Genomic DNA, 16,667 nt, shown 5'->3' with positions numbered 1-16,667 from the left:
GTCAACTACCAGCCCATAAGAAATCACATAGCGGCAAACATGTACTTTGCCGCTTGTTTTGTGTGAGTGAGTCGTGTGTGAAGAATTAACATCGACAACGTATGCTCGCTCATCCTTGACTGTTGGGTTGCTATTATCGTATTTGAAGAACGACCGTTATAATAAATTGTTAGTATGCCTTTATGACGTCACTACACAATCCTTTGTGACGTCACTCGTGCAGCTCATTGGTGTTTTTGTTGTGGGGAAGAAATGTCGGTTCGTCTGCTGGAAAACCAACAAAACGGACGTAATAGGGAATTGTAACTGTTTCTGCAAGCTGTTGAACTAGAACTGCAGCTGAACAGGGTAGGCAAACAATCTTGTTGTTTTAAATGACTACATGAGGCTGGACATGTTTTATAGAGGTTAATGTATAGTCTTGCTTTCAAGTCGCATTGTTTTCAAATTTAAATATGTTGATGTAGTCGGGGCGAGTACATTACTTCGGTACTTGGTGCTCAGCTAGAAATACGATGAAGGATTCTGATTGGATAACTGAGTATTTAGATTGTCCATGCTTGATAATTTGTGCCAAGGGAACATCACTTGGCGACTTAATAGTTAAAGTTCAATTAGTCGAGTTCCAAACACATTATAGTCTACCCCACGCCACTTAGTACACATATCAGTTGATAATACCCGTCTCGTATACAGTCACAATAACGTCTCACTGCGTGGGATCGTGGGATGAGCTATAAGCCATGATTAAAGGAACACTGGCGTTGCCTTGGATGGGTCGAGTTGGTCTTTGAAAAGCGTTTGTTATATTATGCGTAGGGTAGAAAGATGCTGAAAAAGTAGAATACAATGATCCACATAAACATGCCTCGAAATTGTGCGGTTTTCCTTTTACCTCGTCGACTAACACGGTCGGCCATTTATGGGAGTCAAATTTTTGACTCCCATAAATGGCCGACCGTGTTAGTTCGCATAGTAAAAGGAAAACCACGCAATTTCGAGGCAAACTTGTGTGGATTATTGTATTCTACTTTTAAATTATCTTTCCAACCATATGCATTTTATAGCAAAAGGCTACAAACGCTTTTTTATAGACCAACTCGTCAGATACAAGGCAACGTGTTCCTTTAAGCCATAGAGCAAGATAGGCTTACAGCATAGAGGAAGGACTGACAGCCAAGTGCAGTGTAGTGAGCGGTTTACTGATGGTGTAATGAAATTAGGAGTTTAGCGCAATGCTTAACATCAGTGTTGAGCCGTAGTGTAAATTTACACACGCAACAGAGGTTGAAGTGTGACTTTTGAAATTGCGCCATCCAAGGGTGTCACACTCAGCCGGAGCTTTTGATGGAAATGGTACATCAGGTCACCTCGGGGGCTTGGACAACTATCTCCACACTGGGATATTACTAGGTGCAGTGAACACTTGTTGTCTTTTATATTCTCAGCACTGTGGGTATAAGATCATGGAGAAGGAAGAGGTGGAGGCAAATGGTGTTACCACCAAGGAGGAACCAGTTGCTGGTACCACCACGAAAGAGGAAGCAGTGAATGTGAGCCCTAAATACGTGAATGACAAAAATGAAGACGATGTCATGAACACTGGGGGACATATTATTACCACCGAGGAAGATGAGATCGGTGAGGAAGACATCAATGGTAATCATCAGACAGACGAGGAAGATCTTGGGTATATTGTAAGAAGTGAGAAGGAGTGGGCAAGACGACATCGTTTTATGTCAATTGACAGATTGAACATCTTCAGTGATGCTGTATTCGCTGCTATCACTACTTTCATGGTAAGCATTACGATTAGTTCAACCGGTTTGTTAACATTTTCCCTGCCATTTGTTGCAAAGAACAAGGACAAGATTTGATCTGTGGTTATTGTCCGTGGGGTGGGTATGGGCTGATAATAATACTCATATAAAACTGTAACCATTCACTTGTTGATTAAAAGGCACTGCCGGCGATTTCACAGAGAGATAGGACTCGTCTTATCTCGAGTAACTTAGGATTAACCTTAAGGTCAGCATGCTACATACAGTGCAGGGTTGGGACTCGTCCTAACTCATAAGATAAATCCCTTAAGTTAGGAAGAGTTTTGTGAAATCGACGGCTGGACACCTTTGATAATATTGTCAAAGTCTAGTAGTCTCAGCTCGTGTATCCTATCATATGCCACAACAAAACAAATCGGTGACGATTTGGACTCGTTGGTCATCGATGTTGCAAGAGAATAATGAAAGAAAACGCTACTTACAATTTGATGTGCTTTCAGATGCCTAAAGAAACATATTAAAAGGCGTCAGGCCTTAGGAGTCGGGCGAAAATAACGGGAAAACCCACCCTTGTTTCCACACGTTTCGCCGTGTCATGACATTGTGTTTAAAATAAATCCGTAATTCTCGATAGCGAGAATTGATATTGTTTTAATGTTTTCTCAAAAAGTAAAGCATTTCATGGAATCATATTTCAAGAGAAGTCTTTCACCACATTCTGCACACCCTGTAAGTTATATGTAAATCTGTGAACCTTTTTTTTTTTTTCTGTACCGAAATTGTCCAATGGCTTTAAACGATGAGTAATTGTTTTCATGGTGTTTTATAAAAGGTGGTGCCATTGAAAGAGGAAGTACGGGAATATGAACCAACTGAGGTACGTGGTCAAAACTAAAATCATGATTTTAAGACAATTTTAAGATTGTTAAATTCCAACAAAAAAGGGGTCCTGGGTGCCCCTTTCCCCCCCCCCCCCCCCCACACTTTTGAAAACTTTTAGACTTTTTGATAGAAAATAACCATATTTGTTTACGTAGTAAATTCAACGTTTTGCCAAGCAGGCTGTAGTTATTTTTACGTTGGACGTCAGACTGTAACTGTTAGGACTAATGAGTGGCTTAACAAGAGCGGTGAAAGGGGGCTTGTTGGAATGGAAAGAGGTTTTAAGTGCATCGTCAAAAATCCCCCCCCCCCTCCCTATTTCAAATTCGATGACCAATTACCGTTTCAGACAGGCGTTCCACAGTCGCGCCGAGTCAAATTATTGAGTTAAGTGCATGAAAAGTTCGACGTCTGAGGAGCGACTGGGCGCGCTAGAAGTCGAAAGATCGACTGAGTGGTCGTCGGTCTTGTCATGAGCCAAACCAAATGTAAACGCTATGTTAAGATCGCATGTCTAAAACCAACATTTAACTGGGTCGACCCAGAGTCGCTCCTTTCCTATTGAGCGCCTGTCTGAACCGTCTTTATGATTTGTTGGGATACGCAAAGTGAAGATGTGGTTTTGAAAAATTACCAAAAGTACTCAACTACACTTGCTGACGTAGAGAAGGAATTATTCATAACCAATGCCATGTGTTTTCTTGTTTAGAATTTATGGAGTAGTTTGCTCGCTGATTGGTACCGATTCTTAATATTCGTTATTTCGTTTTGGATAGTATCGGCTCTTTGGCAGGACCATGTTTGGTGAGTTTAGACAAACAAGCGATACTTGCGTTACTTTCGACTCTTTATAATTTCGACTCCTGGAGTCGGTTATTCTGAAATAGCTTTTATACTAAAATTAAACAACGAGTGTCACATCTTCTTTAAAGAAATCCCGTATTGGTGCCTTCAGTAATTAATAAGGGAATCAATGTGTGGTGAAGAGGGTTTAATCCCAACGAGGCCTGGTTCTTGATAATTTTACCGAGACGTCAACACAATACCCCTCCAGCTATGAAATGGTAGAGCCCTCCGCTGCCCTCGCGTAAACAACTCCTTATAAGGGAATGCTGTGCGCGTCGCGCGTATCGCGTGATGTGGCACAACTGTTTCAGCCGTTGCTCTCGACCAATAGGAATGAAGAAGCTGTCTTATAAGAACAGATGCAAGGTCGCGTGTCACGCTCATGAATTAACACTTTTTATGCACACCCTCGTGACGCGCTCTCCACCAATAGGAGTAGAGAAACTGTCTAGGGTATTGATGAATTTTGTATTACAGGAACAAGAAGTTTTTATAAACACATATCAATCCACACAAACATGCCTCGAAATTGCATGGGTTTCATTACATGTCGTGAACTAACACGGCACGCCACAAGTTTTTTGACATAAAATGGCCGACCGTGTCAGTTTGCAAAGTAAAAGGAAAACCACGCATATGTTTTGTGTGGGTCATTTTAAAGCCAGTGGACACTATTGGTAAATGTCAAAGACCAGTCTTCTCACTTGCTGTATCTCAACATATGCATAAAATAACAAACCTGTGGAAATTTGAGATCGATTGGTCGTTGGAGTTGCGAGATAACTATGAAAGAAAAAGCACTCTTGCCACTCGAAGCTGTGTGCTTTCAGATGATTGATTTCGAGACCTCAAATTCTAAACCTGAGGTCTCGAAATCAAATTCGTGGAAAATTACTTCTTTCTTGAAAACTACTCCACTTCAGAGGGAGCCGTTTCTCACAATGTTTTATAATACCAACCTCTCCCCATTACTCGTTACCAAGTAAGGTTTTATCCTAATAATTATTTTGAGTAATTACCAATAGTGTCCACTGCCTTTGTCAAAAGCTTTTCATGACCAACTCGCCCGATCCAAGGCAAAGTCTCCGTTTAATAACTGACTGTTATACCTTCCGTTTCACAGGATTTTACAGAACGTTGAACACGTTGGCGATATTGGACTCATATTGAATGTGGTGAGTAGGAAACTAAACATGCCAACAAGGTTTTCCCGCCCAATTTCAGTTTAACAAAATATTTGAAGAACACAGATTCATAAGAACATTAAACTGCATGGTGGGTCTTTTCTACTCATTGTTAGTAACCTTCTCTCATCTGTTATTTTTGTCCTCGGCAGATCTTTCTGATGATATGTTCACTTATTCCATTTTTGGTAAGTCTAACAGACTTGTGTTCAACCCTCTTTGCAACCATTTTGAGCGGCAGCTAAGGTAGTATTAATTCTGACTTTCACCTGAAGAATGACTTCGCCGTTGATATGGGTCACGTCTTGTGGTTTCTTGCGGGTACCAATCAAAACCTACGATTGTGTTTTTTAGTATAATGACATTAGATCTTACATAACATGTACCGGGTGAGTTAAAAAAACCTCCATCATTGGATTTGGAGCTATTTTTTAAGAACATTTTTAACAAATAAAAGTCTACCTTACTATAATGAAAGAATGGGGATGATTGATAAAGGCGTTCCAGAGATAATGCTTCTTTCAATCGGATGGCATAACAACATTTCTGTACAACTTCTTTGGGCAATGTGTGTTTCATTTAAAGGCAGTGGACACTATTTGTAAATTGTCAAAGACCAGTCTTCTCACTCGGTGTTGAGTTGAGTTTTGCTCTCAATTTTTTCACCAATTTATTGAAATTGGTGAAATATCTTTATACTGAGAAAAAAGTGCTATATCAGAAACCTTAATTCATATTAATATGTGTTTGTTTCCATTGAAACAGGCGGTCATCATGGGGAACTACTACCAATATGCTTTGTCAGCACAGCTATGCGGAAGCTGCGTTTTACTGCTGACCTTACTGCAAGTAAGTTGGATTTAACCATTTAGCCACTGGACCGCCCAGCCGCCTATCGATATACTGTAGTGGTAGGAGGAAACCTTGCTAGCTTGTGTTTGTAGAAAAAAAGGAACATCAAAAGAATCCTTGATAGTCATTATTAAGCTGATGGAGCTAATGATGGTGAAATAATTTAGCTCTTACCCCAACAAGACGCCCATTATAGTAAACACAAAGGAAACTGTATTTATTCATCATTCATGATAATATTGTCGAAAACTCACGCCTGCGCATTTAATCAGTAGAATCATTGAGTCAGATAAAAGCCTTGAAAAGCTATTGTGTCCATTTTATCCTTACAAACAAATATTCGCCATAAAAATTACCGTAGCCGTTTAACGAGAGACATGCATTGTTCTCATGCGAACTTGTAGTTTTATACAAATATCAAGGTTCGAATTGTGCATAAAATAAGCTGTGGCTATCTTTTAAAATTTGTACTACGATTCCAGTAGTTAACTGCAAGAATCTTGAAGTATTAGTTTTCAGCAAATTTGTGCGGTGCAGGGACTAGAGGGTTAAAGTAAATTTCCCAGATATAATTACATGTATATCAAAAAGTAACTCTGTTTTCACAGTTTTTTGTGTAGTTTTATTTTGTTACGCAAGTGTTGGACGCCAAGTGGGAATACTTGTCTTTGGTCTTTACCATAGGTGCCCAAACAGTGCCTTTAAAAGACACCCTTAACACGAACAGCAAGCAATTACAAGAAGTTGCTGTAACAAAAACAACTTTTACTAACTGCAGAAAGTGTACTGTTTCAGGTAGATGCTAAGGTAAAAAAAAAAATGATCATAAGCACTTCAGCTGCCCGTGGTGCATACAAACTTATTAAACAATTTCTTTCCACAATAGTTTCTGTCATAAAATCAAAACATTTATTATTTTATTTTTATATTTTTTTTTATCCACAGGGCCTCATGATTATTTTTGCATTCCGAGGGGAAAAAATGCTTTCAGGTGAATTTGTCGAAGGAGGGACAAAGGTCAGTGGAATAATTTCTTATTTTTTGTTGGTATTCCAAAAATTAAAACACATACAACTGTAAGTCGATTTTTGTGTATGTCTCGTTTCGTGGTTCTGGAAAGAGCTGTTGGTTTCGATTTGACGTTTCGATCAATATGCTCTGATCGTCTTCTTTGGAGAAAGATATTTTTAAAAGTGTTATTTTGTTGTTTTTTATTTTCCTTTACAGCTTCAGCTTCGTGACGAGCTTCTCATAATAACTGGCCTGAAGGTTCTTCTGTGTTTTTTGTCTATAGGGATAGCTGAGGTCAACGTTCCAGCGGTGAGTTACTAGCATCAAATCGCATAAATTCAAAGGCACCGCACACTATTGGTAATTACTCAAAATAATTATAAGCATACAAAAACTTACTTGGTAACGAGTAATGGAGAGAGGTTGATAATATAAAACATTGTGAGAAACGGCCCCCTCTGAAGTAACGTAGATTTCGAAAAAGAAGGAATTTTCCACTAAAATATTTTAATTTGATTTGTCCAGACCTCAGAATTAGATTTTGAGGTCCCGAAATCAAGCACCTGAAAGCACACAACCTCGTGTGACAAGGTTGATTTTACTTTCATTATTATCTGACTCGACCATTTGAGCTCAAATTCATTCACAGGTTTGTTTTTTATGCATATGTTGAGATACACCAAGTGAGAAAACTGGTCTTTGACAATTAACAAGTGTCCAGTGTCTTTAAAGCCATTATACACTTTCGGTAAACAGTATTGTCCAAGTCCCAAACTTCGTGTATCACAACTTCTATATACAATAACAAACCTGTGAAAATTTACGCTCAATCGGTCATTGGAGTCGGGAGAAAATAACGGGAAAACACACTCTTGTTTCCGCACGTTTTGCCGTGGCATGACATGTGTTTAAAATAAATCCGTAATTCTCGCTATCGAGAATTAATATTGTTTTAATGTTTTCTTAAGAAGTAAAGCATTTCATGGAACAATATTTCAAGAGAAGTCTTTCACCATTACCTAATCTGTAAACCCTGTAAATTATTTGTAAATCTGTGAGCTTTTTTTTGTTCTGTACCGAAAGTGTATAATGGCTTTAAGTGGTACTTTTTTCAATAAGCCATTTGCGAGTTAAATTTGAATAATGTCTGGTACAATGACTTGCTTAGTCACAATGTTCCGCTTACATTTGAATTCCTCAGACTATAGAGACAGTTGCAATGTCAAACGGTTTGGGGCAATATTGATAACTTGTTTACAGAAATGAGTTGCAAAAATGTGTGATTCTTGACAGATAGGGCACTTCGTGGTACGAGCGATTATGCTTAATCCCATACCTCGTTGGGCGGTTACGTTTATTTATTTTGTCTGTATATATTTGTTTCAGGCATTAGTGGTATTAGTACTTACCATGTTTGCAGATTGGGTGTGTATTATAGCCATTGGACTCTACAGAAAATGGAGAGGTGCGTGTTGAGTTTGTTTACTGGAATGTTTTTTAGAAAATAGAAGTAGCTTTTGCAAACTGTTTGCCACCCAAAAGGACTATGGTGTTAACGCAAAAGAGCCCAGTGTTTGTATGCCTGCAACCGTGGACCTCATATTGTCACCCTTTTGTTTGTACTCTAACTTTTTGCAAGAGCCCCCACTGGTTTTGTACACGTTTTCCAATATTGGACATTTCCCGAACCGTGGTCTCTAACCTTTTGTCATATTGTCCCTAGACTTGATTCAAGTCCCATTCTAGTGTGAGAGGTCCCTAAGCATATCACGCCAACTTACTATTGCACGCTCGCCGTCAAATGTGGTCCTGATAATGGAACTGGGGTGGATTTCACAATGGTAGTCCTAACTTAGGACTAGTCCTAGGCAATGCTAAGAGATAGGACTAGTCCTAAGTTAGGACCAGTAACTCATCCTAACTTAGGACTGGTCCTATCTCTTAAGCATTGCCTAGTACTAGTCCTAAGTTAGGACTACCTTTGTGAAATCCATCCCAGGTTGGGGAATGCAGAGCATCACAAAACAGTTTAGTTTTCTGGCGATGGCACGGGATTGGGACTTGAGTCAAGTCTATATTGTCCCCGGTGTGAAGTATACCTACTCGTGTGTACACATTGTTCACGGTGTCCATTTAATGAGCAGCAGTTTGAAAACCACTGATGCAGCAGTTATCTAAAATGTTGTTTATAAATATCAATTAGCAATCGCAAAGAATTACTCAACATTTTTTGTTTACAAATAGTGTACCCACGACGGTGGCTTTGCACCAACAAAAGTTCATGGCCGACATTTCTCGGCGGAAGATCAAAACAAGAGCCCAATTTCATAAAGCTTTTAAACAGAAAATACTGCTCAGCAACTTTCATGGCTACAGTCACGAAACAATGTACGCTTTATGGACTTTTGGCTCATTATCAGTTTCTGCTAAGCAATATTTGTCTGTGCATAGCAAGTATGTGTGCTTCCAGACTCATGAAGTTGGGCCAAGGTATACTGGTGTATCAGAATTAGCAGTCAAGTTAAGTGGAAAGATATGAACAGAGCGAGAGAGGCAAGCACACATTTAAGGCGGTTGGGGGGGTGGGTACCACAAGATGTTGGTTTATGATTTTTAGCTCAGGAAAATTTTCGGGACGTTGCAAACAAAATGGTTTGTTTTTGTTTTCTTGCAGACAGTTCATTCAACACAGATCTCAGCAGTCATTTATCCCGTCGACTCGTCTTGGAAAATATTGACATGGATCGAACACAGAGTAAGTTTTCTAAGCTGATGTCTCTTCTTTGTTTATTACATAATGGTCTCAATAATGTAGCTGAACGGTTAGCAATTTTGTTTGCAATTCTGTGTAGCAGAAAAAGATGCTTAAGCGTAAATCTATTTCACGAGCGGCACATTTTATATCGTTTGCAAAAAGAAGAAAGTGGTGACAAAATGGCGGGCGAAACAAATGCAGAGTATGATGATGAAAAACAAATCATCACCTTCTCTGTCTGATATGTACTATTTATAATCGTTCAAAGCGCCCCAAAGGTTGCACACTAACTTTAGAGTAAACAAGAAGTTTATAATGTACAACATTTCTGAAACATTTTAAGTTGCTAAGTTGCTCTATGATTATATAAGAACAATGGGAGACATTTGGGACGCTTGTTGGCAGCAGACTTTGTTCCATCGTTCTCGGTAACGTGCGCACGCTCAGAACTACATAAACAATGGAAATTTACCTGGTAAGCCTGCTGCCACCTAGCGTCCCAAAGTCTCCTATTAGTGTCATTGTTGGTTTGAATTTATGATTATTTGCTTTATTCCTCAGCTTTTACAGATGGAATTTTCATCATCGTGGCCACACTGATTATACTGGATATCACGTACGTAAAAACTTGGTCTGTTTTTGATTAGTTCAGCCAAAGAGCATTGACGTAGACTTGATTCAAGTCTGGTTCCCGTGTGAGAGGTCCCGAGGCGTATATCGCGCCAACTAGCGAACAACCGGTATAGCAGTGCGCGCTCACCGTCAAAATTTTTGTCACTCTCTGGCGATGGCATGCAAGGCACGGGATTGGAACTTGAGTCAAGTCTATCTAGCACGGACCGGGCTCATGGTTCAGCAAACTATGTCTATACATCACTTCAACATCACTGCACACATCACCACCGGGAAGCGCGGGAAAGCTTGAGTCAGGTTTTGGATACTGTTCATCCTGCAATAGGAAAAACGCATAGATGTTGAACAAAGAGCCAGATACCACCTCTGTGTCTCTTTGGAACTCCTTCAATTTCATCTCTTGAAGCCCAAGAGTGGCTTTTAGCTTCTGTGCCGAACTTGCATTTTTGCATTAATAAAATACTTTAATTGGGACAACAGGAGACTTCCCAACGCTAGGTGGCAGCAGGTACATACCGGGTAAATTTCCATTGTTTTCGTAGGTCTGAACAAGCGCATAATTCTGAGAACAATGGATTTACCCGGTAAGTCTGCTGCCCTCTATCGTCTCAGAAAGTCTCTCGTTGGCTGAATTGCTTTATTAATATTACTTCTTCTTCTTCTTTTTGCGATCTAGTACGGATTCCTTAATAGACGGCGAGGTCGATGTGGATGAGAATAGTTTATTGGAGACTCTTCAGAGAAACAAGGAACCCATCCTATCCTATCTCTCAACCTTTCTGACCGTTGGTAAGAAAAGGCTGTCAATGCCAGTGTCCTATATGATACGGAAACCCCACCCAAGTGACTTGGCAATCATTTCCCCTCAAGTCAAGTCAAGTCGCAATTCAGTGGTATTGGCAACTCTAGTAAACTTGGGATGGGGTGGGAAAGGAGTCCAACTCTATTTCTCTCGACCGCGGCTGTTTGATCGCTCTCGTGGTATCCGTGGAACTGACTTTTCACTTTTCCCGTTTCCCGCCACTTTCACTTTGTCCCTTACGGCCAAATATCTTATTCCCTTGTAAACATTTTCTTATTTGTTTATTTTCTATCTAGGTATGATCTGGTATATCAATTACTCAATATTTTACGTAAGTGAATTTGATCCTTTAGATATGATTTTACTAAAAGTAAACAAACAGTGCTTCTTTGTATTAATTTGTTGATACCTTTGGGTTTTTTAACCGTTCGTTTGTTTGTTTGTTTTAATACAATATTAATGAAGATGTGTACAATTAAACTAACATGCTATAGGTCTCCAAACTTATTTAAAAAAATGATTGGGTCTTTTTAGATATTGGGAAAAATAATCCGTAATTGTAATACCTAATAAGAGAAGCGTTACTTCAGTAACGCTTCTCAGATTTAAATTTGTTGGGATAAAAACTGCCCTCTTTTTGTATAAGCATTTTACTTCCAAGTGAATTGTTTATCAAAAGCTGCCGTGGGCTGCTGCAACTCAATAGTTTCACATTGTCATTAATAGTAAGTGATTACTAGACGTATATATTATTTTCTGTGAAATTATTCATATTTCAGTATTTACAAAGACTAAGTCGGCTTCTGCTTTTCCTGAACCGAATGGTAAGAAAGCTTTCTATGATTTCTCATGTTCTAATTTTCACTCTAAGAAGGTTATGCTATAAATACAACTACAACACATAAATGGCCTGACGTTTCTAGCCAAACAGCGTCATAAATACTTAGTGAAGGGATGTAAGAGAAATCAAATTATGTGGTTTGTTCTCGACCAATACAAACTCACAATATTATTACCGTCACGGCTGTTTAGTATAGCAATATCGACGTTAAGCTGCACGCTACGCGAGCAATACGTGAACGTCAACAATTGTGTTGTTTCTGATCGGTGACGTCGCCACTTAGGGCTTACTTCATGCTCACGTATGACGTCTGCACGTACGAACCATGACGTGGAAAATAGTAACTTCACGTATGCTAAAAACGTGAGATTTTAACGACATAATTTTCTGACGTTCACGTTCACGTTCACGTTCACGCGGAACGTGCAGCTAAATCTCCCTATTGACTGACAATTCCTTTGAACTCATTTATTGGTGTTAGGCCTTTATCAATTTGCAAAAACTATTTACATGTATTATTGTTGATTTTTACAGTCGCTTTTATTCGTCAGTGTCCTTCCTCTTGGTTTTCAGCTAATCTCAGTGTTTTCAGTTGATGTAAGTATGAAGACTATGTAACCATGGAAACAGACAATTCAACTAAAGTCACAGTAACTATCACTTAGATAATTTGTGGTGTCGTCCTCGGCGGTAAGATCACCACACACTCGAACCCCCGTGTTTCTAATCAGCAGAGTGTTGGTTTGAGTCCTGGTCGTGACACTCGTGTGCTTTATTTAGCAAGATACATAGTCATGATTGCTTCGTCCTTCGGATGGAGGCGTTAAGCCGTTGGTCCCGTGTGTTGTGTAACGCACGTAAAAAACGGCACTTATCGAGGGGTCAGATGTGTCAAACAAAATTACTACTACACGACAGACTCTTCAGGATTGTTTGTTGTACGAGTCAATGTGGGAATTCCCTTTGAGCAGCGGACCAGTCTCGTATGTAAAAAACTCCAGCGGTTGAACGACCATCATGCAATGGCCCGTTAATATTTTAACTATGTTTCGTGTATTTTCTTGGAAGCCGGGGAAGTTGGATTTCAACTTTGATACGCGTGTATATGCACTAAGGGTTAGGTTAACTTTGAGGTTATTCTGTTACTTTGTATACAGTGTCTTTTTTTAATGACAATCTTTAACAATGAATGTGTTTGTAGGAAGCTGACAGGAATGAGAACAATGCAGTTCGGTTTCACTGTGTTCTCATTTTCTTCGCAACTGCCTTCCAGGTCGTCTTTTGGTTAGTCGCACATTGGAGACGGTAAGATTCATTAACTTCTTAAAAATACTCTCATTTCATTTCCTTTTATAGTCTGGTTATGACGCCAAAAGGACTCTCAGAAAGGCGAACTAAATTAATTTATTAGCCCAGAACCCAAATGTATAGAAGACTGGGAACGAAGTTTCAGTTATAGATGTGGGAGGAAAACCCCACCAGACACTTGTGCTAGGGGAAATCATGAACCTAGACTGGTCCCCTGTCTTATATCCGCAAGGATAAAGACACGTGCTTGCTTGTCAGAACCAGGGAATCTGACTCTCTACGCACATTCACGAAGTGTATCAAAAATTATTTATGCCCAACTTGATGCGCTGCGTTCTTGACGTAGTGACGCTTTACCAATGTCTTATATTGTATTTCACTAGATACAACCATTTCATTGGATAAACGTGCAGTGACGTAAGCTTTCTAAGTCTGTTTTTTGTATTGGTCTGATGTGACGTTTGGCGCCACGGCAAATGCACTTGCTGTCGTCTGCATTTGAATCTAGGTGATATGTGAAGATGCCCGGGTCTAAGCCATGCTAAAGGCCACTCTCTGGCGTTATTTAACGAGCCTCGAAATGTGACGTCAGACGTCAGGCAAGGGGGAAACCCAGGCAGTAGGGACTGAACCTACGCAATCCGCATGAGGGCGACACTTTAACATGTTCTCTTCCATTAATTTTGACAGGGATAAACATTTTTCGTCGAAGTATCATGGAATGCATAAAATGCGAATGTTGTGTCTCTTGCTGATATATCCGTCAATGAGGTATGAACAAATTCATAAAATAAATTTGTTTTAATAATATAAACACGTGAATTAAAATTATAGGTTTTCTCGGTCATTTTAACAGAAATGCAATAACTTTAACACCAGCTCATTTAATTTCGTATGAAAATGAATGCTAACCATGCTGAGACACTAGAAAGACTGATCTGTATGCTTCGTGATTTAGTTTATTATCACTGATCAGCCATCTTGGATGGAATAGAAACTAAGTCATTATAATCAATAGAGGGCGGTACAACAACTCTTCAAGCAGAGCTGTGTCTACAAATAGTTTCAATTCACTTCAGTTTCACCAGTTAAGAGTTCAGAATCATTGATAAATTTCGTTAAAAGCAAGCAGCAACAGCTGGTCAACCATTTAATTTATTCAAGTGTAAAATATGAACAAAAAATAGTAGACATTCAACTTGACCATGGTTAAAGTGGAGTCGCATGCCTACAGATGAAACAGCTCAGTGGTAGAGCGACGACCATAAACACTCTGGATTGTTGGTTCAAACCTCGCTGTGGCCAATATTTTGCCTGTTTTTTTTTACTACATTATCATGGCTGCTTCGCATTGATTTTTTCAGCCTGATGCTGTTCTGTGCTTCTTTCATTGATAGAGTCTTCGAAGCAAATGTCATCCATTTGGTGAGTACAACATAGTATTATGTCCTTTTGAGAAGTCACAAGACCCCAACAGCGCCCTCACTTGTTTTAATGAAGACCTATCATTGGTTAAGAGTTGTACATAATTCTTGGTTGAACACTACATACATCTTTTGGAACTGAGAACAAAATGAGATCAACATATGAAACCACAATGTGGACTTACCTGTGTAACGTTCACACAGTGTTTTTACCGTGTTGATAAACAGCATTGTCACTAAGTTTCCAGGATGGATTTCACAATGAATAAAGACTAGTATTGGTGTTATCTTTTCCCCTTTCCCCTTTTTACCCTGTTGAGCAATAGCATTGTCACTAAGTTTCCAGGATGGATTTATATTTTTATCGTTGGCAGGGGTCTGGTTTTACACACCTTTTGATGACAGTTTTATACTTTTGTTTTAACCTTGACAGCCCCTGTACAACTTGTAACTATTGTGTATGTCTAAAGATTTAAAATTAAAATTAAATTAAATGAATAAAGACTAGTGTTAGTGTTATCTTTTCCCCTCTAACTTTGCCCTTTTTGTGTATGTATTTCTTCAGGCGGAATTACTGGTACCCGTTGCATTCATCTTACTAAAATTTGCATTCGAATTAACATTGGTAAGCATTCTTCATCTCCGTATCTCTACCTCTAGCCTTACTACTTTTATTGACTCTTTATTTTTGGTTAACAAAAAATGTTGAGCCGTTAATTAGTTAGTTAGTTATTTTGTTAGTAAGTAAGTGGTAGCCATCATCCCGAGCTTCATATTATCGTCGAGCCACCGTGGTGTCAGGGCCCAATTTCATAGAGCTGCTATAGAGCTGCTAAGCATGAAAATTTGCTTAGCATGAAACTTCTTCCTTGATAAAAACAGGATTACCAACCAAATTTCCATTTGTTGAATATTGCATGTTACTGGTATTCAGCTGAAATCCCGTGGATATTTGGCTGTTAATCCTGTTTTTATCAAGGAAGAAATTTCATTCTAAGCAAATTGTTATGCTTAGCCGCTCTATGAAACCTGAAATCCCGTGGATATTTGGCTATTAATCCTGTTTTTATCAACTTGGAAGAAATTTCATTATAAGCAAATTTGTATGCTTAGCCGCTCTATGAAATTGGCCCTAGGTCTACCTCTGAGTCTGCTTCCTGCAATGTGACATTGGTTGTCGGTCATTGCCCATTCATTTAACTTGACCACTATAATTAGAAGCTTGTTTGTGTCTTTATTTCTCAACAGCACTTTAGGCGGAGTCACCGTAAGCCAGGAGTTTCTAACTTGAGTATGGAACTAACGGAAACGCAAAATGACAAGAATAATTTAGGATTCAGTCACCCGGGCCCAATTTCCTAATACATGTAGGCCGCCGTTTTGTGCTTACGGGTTCTCCCTCAGCAGAATTTCTATTTCACCGTCAGCAAGGGTAAAATAATGCTGGCTAACCCGCGTTTAAGCACACCAGTGACGTAACAATACATTGTGAATGTTCCGCTATAACTTGGTGAAATGCGTTTATGCTTACGCATATTGTTTCTGCTACAATGATGAAATTTGGCCCATATGAATACCACAATAGGTGACCAGCAAGGTGATGACTGACAAGTCATAATTCAGATCTGCTCGAAACTTAATGGATTATACAGGGTATGTAGAGCTGATTAAACATTCGCAGACAATCTTTAGGTTTCGTGAATCCCAGGTTTAAAAAGAAAGATTATCCATAAAATCCATGAAATAATAAAGCTGTGTGTAAATTCAGGGTCAGGCTTACCCAGTGTGCGACTAAGGAGACAATACTTAAGAAAAATAATTGTTAGCATAAAAACTTACTTGGTAACAAGCAATGAGAGCTGTTGATAGGATAAACATGGTGAGAAACGGCTCCCTCTGAAGTATAACGTAGTTTTTGAGAAAAGGGCATTTTCTCACTCAATAATATAAGACCTCAGCAGCCGATTTCACGAAACTTTACGCAACTGCATAAGTCCACTTGCGCAACGTTTACGGAGCAACTTGCGCCATAAACGTTGCGCAAGTGGCAACTGCATAAGTCCACTTGCGCAACGTTTACGGAGCAAATTGCGCCATAAACGTTGCGCAAGTGGACTTACGCAGTTGCGTGTGCGTTAAGTTTCGTGAAATCGGCCGCATGCCTGTAGCTGGTTTAGGCATCTGAAAGCACAAACAAAATAGTGCAGCAAGTGTGTGTTTTCTTTCATTATTATTTCGCAACTTCGATGTCCATTGGGCTCAAATTTTCACAGATTTGTTATTTTATGTATATTGTTGAGATACACCAAGTGAGAAGACTGGTCTTTGACAATTACCAATAGTGTCCA

The 16,667-nt window shown here is 39.3% G+C and overlaps 1 protein-coding gene across 1 annotated transcript; it reads left to right on the top strand.

Annotated features, from left to right (window-relative positions):
* Positions 1–222: 222 nt before the first annotated feature.
* On the top strand, positions 223–16,197 carry LOC117303770 (endosomal/lysosomal potassium channel TMEM175-like). Its single transcript, XM_033788120.1, has 21 exons — positions 223–348; positions 1,449–1,799; positions 2,614–2,658; positions 3,373–3,467; positions 4,633–4,684; positions 4,846–4,881; positions 5,459–5,542; positions 6,491–6,562; positions 6,773–6,865; positions 7,943–8,021; positions 9,231–9,311; positions 9,873–9,927; positions 10,621–10,733; positions 11,043–11,077; positions 11,526–11,570; positions 12,122–12,184; positions 12,789–12,892; positions 13,586–13,666; positions 14,260–14,320; positions 14,885–14,944; positions 15,568–16,197. The coding sequence occupies exons 2-21, from the start codon at positions 1,467–1,469 to the stop codon at positions 15,679–15,681; spliced, it is 1,701 nt and encodes a 566-aa protein (XP_033644011.1). The 5' UTR covers positions 223–348; positions 1,449–1,466; the 3' UTR covers positions 15,682–16,197.
* The last annotated feature ends 470 nt before the right edge of the window (positions 16,198–16,667 follow it).

This window comes from Asterias rubens, chromosome 20, assembly GCF_902459465.1.
Source record: "Asterias rubens chromosome 20, eAstRub1.3, whole genome shotgun sequence".
NCBI lineage: Eukaryota > Metazoa > Echinodermata > Asteroidea > Forcipulatida > Asteriidae > Asterias > Asterias rubens.
This window is presented reverse-complemented; position numbering and strand designations above follow the sequence as displayed.

Coding starts and splice junctions, on each gene's coding strand:
- LOC117303770 (XM_033788120.1), top strand. CDS start 1,467: ATGGAGAAGGAAGAGGTGGAGGCAAATGGTGTTACCACCAAGGAGGAA. Junction 5,543..6,490: donor TACTGCTGACCTTACTGCAA/GTAAGTTGGATT, acceptor TTTTATCCACAG/GGCCTCATGATTATTTTTGC. Junction 10,734..11,042: donor CTCAACCTTTCTGACCGTTG/GTAAGAAAAGGC, acceptor TTTTCTATCTAG/GTATGATCTGGTATATCAAT.